The sequence below is a fragment of the Geospiza fortis genome, unplaced genomic scaffold, assembly GCF_000277835.1.
Source record: "Geospiza fortis unplaced genomic scaffold, GeoFor_1.0 scaffold240, whole genome shotgun sequence".
Taxonomy (NCBI): domain Eukaryota; kingdom Metazoa; phylum Chordata; class Aves; order Passeriformes; family Thraupidae; genus Geospiza; species Geospiza fortis.
This window is the reverse complement of record NW_005054379.1, coordinates 3,008,127-3,017,797: the sequence shown is the minus strand read 5'-3', so window position 1 is coordinate 3,017,797 and position 9,671 is coordinate 3,008,127. Positions and strand designations below refer to the sequence as shown.

The window sequence follows — 9,671 nt, the reverse complement described above, 5'->3', positions numbered from 1 at the left end:
AATGTGTGGCAGAGTCTCAGAGCATAACCACTAGAACTGTGCAGGGGATGGAAATTCCATTCTGCAAAGAATTGTGTATTTTCAATAGTTGTCTGTTTCCACTGATAAATAAAACATTAAAATGTCAAAATTTTCAAGGAAATAATATCCTAGGAGGGAAGTTGGCTTGGATTGATAAAAATGTCTTCATTCTTGGTCAGATTTTCTTTATTTAATTTTACATCATGTGATACAAACATTTTTATTTTTAACTTAAAATTCCACTTTGTAATGAAAATATCAAATTGTTTTTTCTTTTATTGCAAGAATATAATCATTTTTACTCCCTCAGATTTTGAAAAATAATGTTGTAGAGGTGCCTCATACAAACTTTGATATAGCATCTGTCTGCTCATTTTTTTACGGCTCTGTTACACATAAAATATGACAGAAAGTTACTTCATAATTTTTTCTCTGCTTTCTGATCCTATCTCTGTGTATTTCTTTCCCACCAAATTTTAGACAGCTACAAGCCCCAAATTATTTTTCTCCAACAGTTGGTATGAACCAAAGGATATTTTATTGACAGTTCTGTAAAAATGAACCAAGAAAGGAGGAATGATTCTAGATAAAGGGCAATTTTTTTAATTAATAAGTTTCTAACAGTTTATATTAACTGTTCCTTATATGTTTCTTTAAAAAAAATTGCTGTGAAATAAATATTTGCTGTGAAAATATTTGCTGTGAAATGGAACCTCTGAAAATGCAGAGCTGCCTAGGAGCATGAATGGATATTCAAGGATTCCTTTCAGCTGAGACTCAGGTGGGTCTTATGTCAGAATAGTCCCACTCACCTGGCTGGGGAGGCAGGTGGCAGCAGAAGGAAAAACAAAGATAGATGGAGTTACATGGAGGAACTTGCATAGAAGGAACACGTAATGCTAAAAAATTTCGTATTTAGAAAGAGCAAAGGGATTGGTTTAAATCAGTACATAATTCCCCTGAGCGCTCTAAAAGGGAAAGTACAGAGATATCAAATTCTTTGTCAGGTAAGGAGCTTGATAGTTAAGAAGTCAATTTGACTAATTCTAGAAGAGGTTTTTTTTTTCCATAGGACATATAAATGACAGTATGGCATAAACCCTCAGAGCTAAAATGACCTGAAAACCTAAATTTGTCCTCAAAACACTTCACAACTTTCCCTTTGGATTTTTCAAGTAAATGAAAGGAAGCATCCTTAACTTCTAACTTGTTTCAATGTAATGTGGTAATTAAAATTACCATTTCACTAGTTTCATTAGAACTGCCATTTCAAGAAAGGGCTATTATTTCTTGAGTTTTTTCTGTCTCTTCCCCAGTTATCTTCTGATGTACTGATAAGAAATAAACAGAAATGTTGGGAAAATCATTTTATCTACTGCTTTCTTTATGTTTAAATTAAGATCTACAAACAAATGTATAAAAGTTCCTTTCTGTTTAAGCAGGAAAATGAATTTCAATTTCCCTGCTGGAAAACTGGCTGATTTACACCAGTCTCTCACATAGAATTTTTATTTTCATTGAGCCATATTTTCAGGTGAGACTATTTTGGTGAAAGTCCCACAGCCTGTGAATATGATTTTTTCCTCTGGTTCTTAGTGCTATCCAACACGCTCTGTATTTCCAGAATTTGGTGAACTAACACAAATACAGACCTACTACATCTACCTCACCTTCTCCCAGCCCTGCATGATTGCAATCTCCTGAACTATCTCACAGTTCTGCAATATAAAACTTAAGTAGAAAAGAACTTAAATCAGGTATTAGGTATTTATTTGCCAGTGACAGCTTGTTCCCTACAATACAATTTCCAGTACTTTTTCCAGTCTTCTTCAAAAATGTCTTAAGAGATGAAGAAACTTTGGAAAGTGTTTTACAGCCAGTTGGAGTTCCTAGTTAGAAATTGTTTCCAGTTAGCCAGAAACCAATTATTTTTTTCATGCCTCAGGTTCTAGTGGCAGTCTGTTGTTTCAGGGTATAGGCAAGTCCTCTACCAAAGCATTGATTGAGGCTGCTGATGGTAAAGAATCACTTTATGCTCTAAAGAAATTGGGGTGTCAAAATCTGAGTGAGGCTCATGCTGCATACCATTCTCAGCTATCAGGCCAGAAACCAGATAGAGACAGTAACTGTTATTTATCACATACTTCTGTTTTCAGCTTCGTTCCACCCAGTGGCATTAACTGTTACAGCAAATAAGGGAGAGCATGTGAACATCTCCTTCATCAGAATGGCATCAAAAGAGGAAGATGCAGTGATCTACAAGAATGGTATGGAATGTTTCTTGTCTTTTCTCTTTCTGCTATAATTGTTTTAGTTGAGGGCCAACTAAGTCTTTTAAAGTTATGGCTGTTGATGCCCATGCTGGGCAGCTGTAACAGGCATCATTCCTCATACATTTAATATTTCCTAAAGGGCTGAATTTCCATATGCAATATGTTCTGTCTGTTTATTTTCCACCAAAATGCCCAATCCTCTGTTTATATCTCTGCTTTGTTTTTCATTTTAATTTTTGATTTCCTTCTACATCCCTTCATAATTTGCCTGGTTGTTTTTAGGTTGGTTGTTTGTTTTTCTTTCTGGGCTGCTGTGAAAGTCCAGTTAGAATATCTTTTATTGCATTTCTACAGTTTTTCAAGTGATACTTTGCATTCTTCAGAAGGCTTTTTGAGGCCATTTACCTTCTATGATGCCTTTCAAGCTAAGAAATTAATTACCAGTACTCTGCTATTAGAAAGAAAAAATTGTAAACAAAATCTATCCCTTATTTCATTCAACTACAAGAGTTAGTCAGGTTGTAAATTTTGTAATTTTGTAACACCAACTCTTCTATCTAGCATGGCACCTAAATCACATGTAATCATTGCTCAGCTGTGTGTTGCTCCTGCTTGACGCTTAGAAATTTGTGCAGGTTGCGCTCTACCTTCTGTAGAAAAATATAAAAATAGAGGTCACTATTACTCACAGTACCTTCATAACGACATTGTTAAACCACAACAAATTATGATTGTGGGAAGCACATGCAATGTTCTGCTCCATCTTTGACAATCTAGCTTACAGTGAGCCATGAGGAAACAGGGAGTAAATACAGCAGGATGAGGTAAGGAAGCGTCAACACACTGCCAAAAAACTCATGTAGTGAGTCAGCCTCAGCCCCAGCTACTGATTACCTGGAGCATTTCAACAGGCTGGAAGAATTAAATAGATAAAAGGTGTCTTTTAAAGAGGCAAAAGGCAAAGTAGCCTTTCACAAATATCTGTTTCTTGGGACTTCAGAGACTCAGCTGTGTCAGGGCACAGCAGACAAGTTTGCCATCACTTGTCATTACACAGTGCCTAGGAAAATTTTGTGATCTCCTGTCACCAGTTTCTCAGAAAAGAACCAGATGAGATATTGGATCAGGACTGCTAACATCATGATACCCCCTTAGCTGCGATTCCATCTGGAAATTCAGCAAAAAATCTCAGATTGCCTCTGGACAGTAGGTCAAATTTTTCAGCTAAGGTTGATGTTGAAACAACATTTCTGAGAAGTCCTGATACAGCAACTGGAAAAGAAAAGCCTTCTACTATATTTACCTGTTGCAATCTTTCACTTCAATTGTTTCAAGTACTGCTTCCCCCTTACAGAATCTCATAATGGCTGTCTAGACAAAGAAATGGTCTTGCTAAACAGGGTGGCTTTAACACATTGGCATAACGTCTTGGAAAACAAGTCATAAGAATCGAGCCTTGCTTAGCATACTGTAAGCATAAGCCTTTCTTAATGCTTTGTTGTCAAGTTTGTTATGCAGCTTTTAACTCAAAAGATATTAGAAAATGCCCCACAGTTTCAGAACAAATCCCTTTAAGTATTTGTTCTTTTAATTTAGCCCTGTTTTCATGGAGAATGGTTGTCATGTTCTGTCATGGACTGAACTGACCCATAGTCTTTCTGCTGTTTTGGTTGTGATCCTCAGCAAAGTTTTACATTTCTAGACTGCCTGAAATTTGACAACAGTCAAATTGATAGTATGTATGGTCACAGACAGCAGAGGTCCTGCCTGATGCTGTTTACCTTCTAAATAATTTAAGAAAAGTGGAAAAAAGGGAAAAGGGGGAAAAAGTTGTTGCATTTTCAGTGTGACTGTAAGGAAATGTAGAAGACGAGGACAATTTGATTCACGAGAGTAATGGTCATTCAGCCATTTGAGCTTGTGAATCAGAACAGGATCTGACTGTCTGGGTTGTTAATGTGAGCAAGCTGGGATTTGCAGCCAGGAGAAGCCCAGAGGGAGACCTCTACAGCAGCCTTCCAGTACTAATGGGAGCTGAAGGAAACCTAGAGAGGGACTTTTGACAGTGACAATGGGGAATGGCTTTAATCTGAATAAAGGGTGTGTTTAGATCAGGTACAAGAAAGAAATTTTTGTATGTGAGTGTAGTGAATTGCTGGAACAGGCTGTCCATAGAAGTGGAAGTGTTCAAGGCCAGGTTGGATGGCCCTGAGCAACGTGATCTAGTGCAAGGTGTCCCTGCCCATGGCAGGGGGTTCAAAACTGGATGATCTTTCAGGCTCCTTCCAACCTAAGCTATTTTAGTGAGTGTCATATGGGCATGCAGTAGTCATAAAATCACAGTTGTTCTGTCTGGGTATATTGGTGGATGACTTTGTTTGTACAGTGTGGATGAGCATGTGCACAAATATTTTAGTGAGATCTAGCTGGACATGGCATCAACCTACTGCAGCAGCCTTGCTCTAACAGACTGGAGTGGAAAGACTCCTGGGGGTCCTGAAGTTCAATGGGTGCAGCTTCTCTTTGACAGCAGCCAGTGTTCAAATGTTACTTGGTGACCCAGAGCAATGGAAGAAGACCAAATACTATTATTTAACAAACATGTATCATCAAGCACAACAATCTTAGAATAAAATAAAAACGGTCTGGTGAAAAAAACTGGAAGGAACAGAAATGTGTTAAATCTGGGAAGAAAAGATAAAGCTATGCCGAATTCTTCCTGCTTTCATCTCCTAAGTAAATCCTTATGCTAGTCAGACTGAATAAGACCTGGCTGGCATTTGTTTTTCAAGTCCAGCCACACTAGAATTCTTGTGGATTGTTATCCCTTACTTCAGAAAAGACCAAGAAAAAAATGAACACTTTTAACCACTAAGCTCTTATCAAAGCTGAGTGTGAAGTTGTTTGTCCTGTTTATCTATTAAATCCCCTCAAGATCTCTCTTCCTTTTTACTTGCACTTCTCCAATTATGGAAAAACCAGTGTAGCTAGAGTTGTCAGAAAATTCATAATTAATTAAAAAAAAAGATTCTGCTGCTTATCTTGCCCCAACTGTCCTTCAGTTACCAATGCAAGCTCATGTATTTATTTAGAGGGTGAATGATGTCTGTCTGTTGTATCTGTGTTCTCCTTCCTCAGGCTCCTTCATCCATTCTGTGCCCAGGCATGAAGTGCCAGGAGAGCTAGAAGTCTCCTATCCTCAAGTTCAACCACAGGATGCAGGGGTTTACTCTGCCAGATATATAGGAGGAAACCTTTTTACTTCTGCTTACACGAGGCTTATTGTAAGACGTAAGTTCTATTAATGTGTGGTGATGATTAATAGTTAAACGTCAAAATTAATCTGAAATGAAACATATTGTGCTCAAATAAGAACCAAAATCTTTCTTGACATTTGCTGCTATCAGATTATGTCAGAAGAAAGTTTTGTACCAAGGGCCTTTGATACAATCTGATATTAATGTCAACAGCTGAGAGAAAAAAAATGCCACCCCATCAGATTTAAGTTGAGCTCATTCTTAGCTATTGCCAGGACAGTTAGCTCTTTTTTCAGCATCTCAGTTTTTCAAACACCACAAATGAATAAAAGAGTTAATTCTTCACTGGGTCTCCCTGTTCTCTATGGGGGGTTATATCCATACCTCACTTATCCTGGGGTTCATCTTTAGCATACATTATTATAATTTCGCAAACTACCTTAGTTTTAATTAGCTCTTAAGGTTCCCTTCCTACTGGATGAAAGAATGAGTTGGGATACTTTCCAACAAGCATTTTATATACTTTGCTGCTCATGCTGCTGTGTCCATCAGATATAAAGAAAATTATATTCTGTTAACTAGGACAGAAATGTAAAATTGATGTGAAAAAATAGATAGCTGTTCAAATATCTCACATTGTAGAGAAAATATTTATGATGGTAACACACATTTATTCATGAGTATCCACACGATAGTTCCAGGAGTTGTGAATAAATAAATGTGATGCCCCAAATTTGCATTTTGAAGTTACTGCTACCTGACTAACGGCAGTGGTCCAGTTGGCTGGTGTGTGGGGTTCCATATAGCTTGTACTTTCTTGTATTTTACTGTATGCTCTAAAAAGAATATTACAACCTGAAGGGTTACTGAATAAGAAGACAACAAATATGTCATTATATTTTTCCACAAAAGGATGTGAAGCTGAGAAATGGGGCCCTTCCTGTAGCTTCCACTGCCCTTCCTGCACAAACAACGGCATTTGTCATGAAGATACTGGGGAATGCATCTGTCCTCCAGGTTTTATGGGAAAAACATGTGAGAAAGGTAAGTAAAAATTATTTTCAGTGATCGCTTATTAATTTGTTCTCAGTAAAAGAAATTGGCATATTATTGAGGGAAGCATCATATGGAGTACCTGGTTTTATTCTTGAAAGCTGCAGCATTTACAGCTGGTGCTAGAGACAGGACGGAGTTGTGTGAGATGAATCGTGAATTCTGTTCTGGCTGTTCTTGCAGCTGTGATTTAATTTCTCTTTTTCTCTCTTCATCTAGTAGAGATTATTTTGCTAGGGATAATGAATGTTTCCAACACTTCTTGATCAATATGCACTTGGACAGTATGCTACCTAATATCTCCTAGGCTCCTTTTCTCATAAAAGGCTAGACCAGATGATCTGTGGAGGTCACTGCCAATCTGGGTTGTGCTATGACTCCCTTGAAATGAGTATGTTCAGTGCTGCTGACTAACTTAAATGCATAGTGGTACAGGACACCTTAAGAATACATTGGCTGAAGAAGCTGCTAATGTGCTCACAGGGTGCTTTGCCTCTGTAGGGACATCAACAGTGTATATATTTTTGTGCAAATCTGTGTGTGTGGCAAGTAGTTTGGATTCTGGAAAAATTAGAGTTGGCATCACATTGTTTTGACTTCTCCAAGCATCTTTTGGGTTCATTGCTAAATATGTATCTTTTTATTTGACTGAATTGTAATGCTGAAAATACTAGAGCTAAGCTGTTGGAATAGTTGGTGCTAAAGAACTACAACAGAGCGCTGCTCTTATCATCGAAGCAAAACCTTGACGTCAGCAGTTTTGTGCGCATTCACCACTAAGAATATTTGTGTTTCACAGCACTGCTTGTCCATTTTACATTAGAAAGACTCATAAAAACACTTTATTGCTGAATCTGTGTCCCCATAGGTCTAAAGCAAGGGTATTGGCTGACAGATCCTCACAGTGAGAAAATTGTTTCTGCTGCCTGTACTCGACTATTAGAACAGCTGTGGCTTAAGTTGCTGTGGTTGTTAATATATTTGAATTATCAAAGTGCTATTTTTAATTTAAATTCATGTTTTCCCTTGTCTAGTGCAGTATCATGAGAAGCACTAGCTTTTTCATGGACAATGCCAGTGGGTTACTTTTTCCTTCTCTCCCTTCAACAGCTTGTGGAGCCAACACTTTTGGCAAAACATGTGAAGAGACCTGTAAAGAAAATTATGGCTGCAAAAACTTTATGTTCTGTCTACCAGATCCATATGGTTGTTCTTGTGCCACAGGATGGATGGGACTGGAATGTGATAAAGGTAGAGTGGAAAAAAAAAAGAATGGGAGGATCCTTAATGTTCTGCACACAGGAAATACAGGAGGAAACCAACAGAGAAGAGTAATAGATTATATATTTTACAGTCATGTGAAAAGTTTTTTTCTGTAATGAGACTGAAAAATACTCTAAGACATTTTCCATTTTCTAGCACCTGTGCACTAACTGCAACATATGTATTTGCAGAATGCAAACCTGGGTTTTATGGGTCAGATTGCAAACTCAAATGTAATTGCCACAATCGAGGAACATGCGACAGATTTAAGGGCTGCATCTGCTCCTTTGGATGGCATGGTCCACAATGTGAAAAAAAAGGTAAAGTAAGGTACTAAATGGTTGCTCCCAGTGTAACTAAAACAGATCTTAATGCTGGTACAGCATTACCATTCCAGGCTGGTATTCTTGCTCCACCCACTACCTTCCAGGAGCATAGACACTTCTGTACAGCCTCATTGTAATACAGTATTTTTAAGCCTCTGACCTATATGTTGCATTTATCAGGATGACATCATTAGATTTTCAAGCTTTACTCCATAGGACTTGATTGATCTTAACATTAATCCTTGACAGAAGCTGCACATCTAGCTTTTTGTATAAACTCATGGAATTTTATCATTACCTACCACTTGGTTGGCTGCATACATGCCTATACCATGAGCTTCATGACCTGAAAATGATGACTGAGACACTAAGACAACACCAAAGTTTAAAACTGCTCTTTCTCTCTGGGAGACAGTTAAGTTTATAAAGCTGAACACGACTTGTCTCATTGGATTCAGACAAGGTATTCTATAAGATGCACTCAGCATTTATTATTTTAGCTAGATAAATAAAGAGACAAATCCACTGCTGATTTGTGAAACTTTTCAAGAACAAAACCAAATAGAGAAATAAGGCTCTGATCCAACCAGCCAAATTATCCTGCAATCTGTTGCAATCTGTCTGGTCTTACAAACAGTCAAAATAGAGAGTAAGGAGGTACTGTACATTCAGAACAAAATGCGTGCATGATTTTGCCATGGCTAAACTGTTTGTGCTTAAAATGTCAACAACAAAGAGAGGAGAGGGATCAGAAAAACAAAGAGGAGTGAACAAAGGGCTTGTTCCTTCTTACATTATATATAAAATGATGTAAAAACCTTGTATTTGAGAAGCGTGATTCTCGCATATGCCCACATGAGGGAAGGCAGAACCAGACACCTACACTGCCTGCGCACCTAAACCTGTCTTTTAAAATGTCTGTTGGAAGGGTGACCTTATACTATATATCTTCTGCAGGTTCGGCAGATCTTTCACCTCAGATAGTGAATTTACTAGATCCTGTGGAACTCAATTCTGGCGTCGAGTTCAAACCATTTTGTATAGCAACAGGGATGCCGCTTCCTAAATCTGAAGAATTCAAACTCTTGAAGCAAGATGGAACTGTTCTGAGGGTAGGCTCCTGATCAGTTGCTTTCTGCTATTTCTAATGTTTATATTGACTTTGTCTGTAGTTAATGCATACTATGGTTTTCAAGCATAATATGAAATTTTGGTATTCTGGAGTACCCCATGAACTTCTCAGCACATATGAAAATATGAAGTTGACCATTATAGATGCTTTTTATAGATATTATTAAACTCAAAGCATCATTGGAATACTCCAAAATGCCCAAATTTTTCAGGTCCTGTACATCTTTTGTCATTTCAGCCTGATGAAATTTCTACCAGTAATCACTCTGAAGCCATATTTAGAATTAATCGAGTCCTGCCTGGTGATACAGGAACTTGGGTTTGCAGTGTGCAGACAGTAGCAGGAA

At 37.8% G+C, this 9,671-nt stretch overlaps 1 protein-coding gene across 1 annotated transcript in view; it reads left to right on the top strand.

Annotated features, from left to right (window-relative positions):
- TEK (TEK receptor tyrosine kinase) overlaps positions 1-9,671 on the top strand; it is a 37,019-nt gene that overhangs the window by 15,218 nt on the left and 12,130 nt on the right. Inside the window, 7 exon segments of the mRNA XM_031060291.1 lie at positions 2,178-2,288; positions 5,433-5,585; positions 6,464-6,595; positions 7,715-7,855; positions 8,059-8,187; positions 9,151-9,305; positions 9,563-9,671. The exon segment at positions 9,563-9,671 is cut by the window's right edge and continues 23 nt beyond it. Of these exon segments, the coding sequence (XP_030916151.1) occupies positions 2,178-2,288; positions 5,433-5,585; positions 6,464-6,595; positions 7,715-7,855; positions 8,059-8,187; positions 9,151-9,305; positions 9,563-9,671 (930 nt within the window).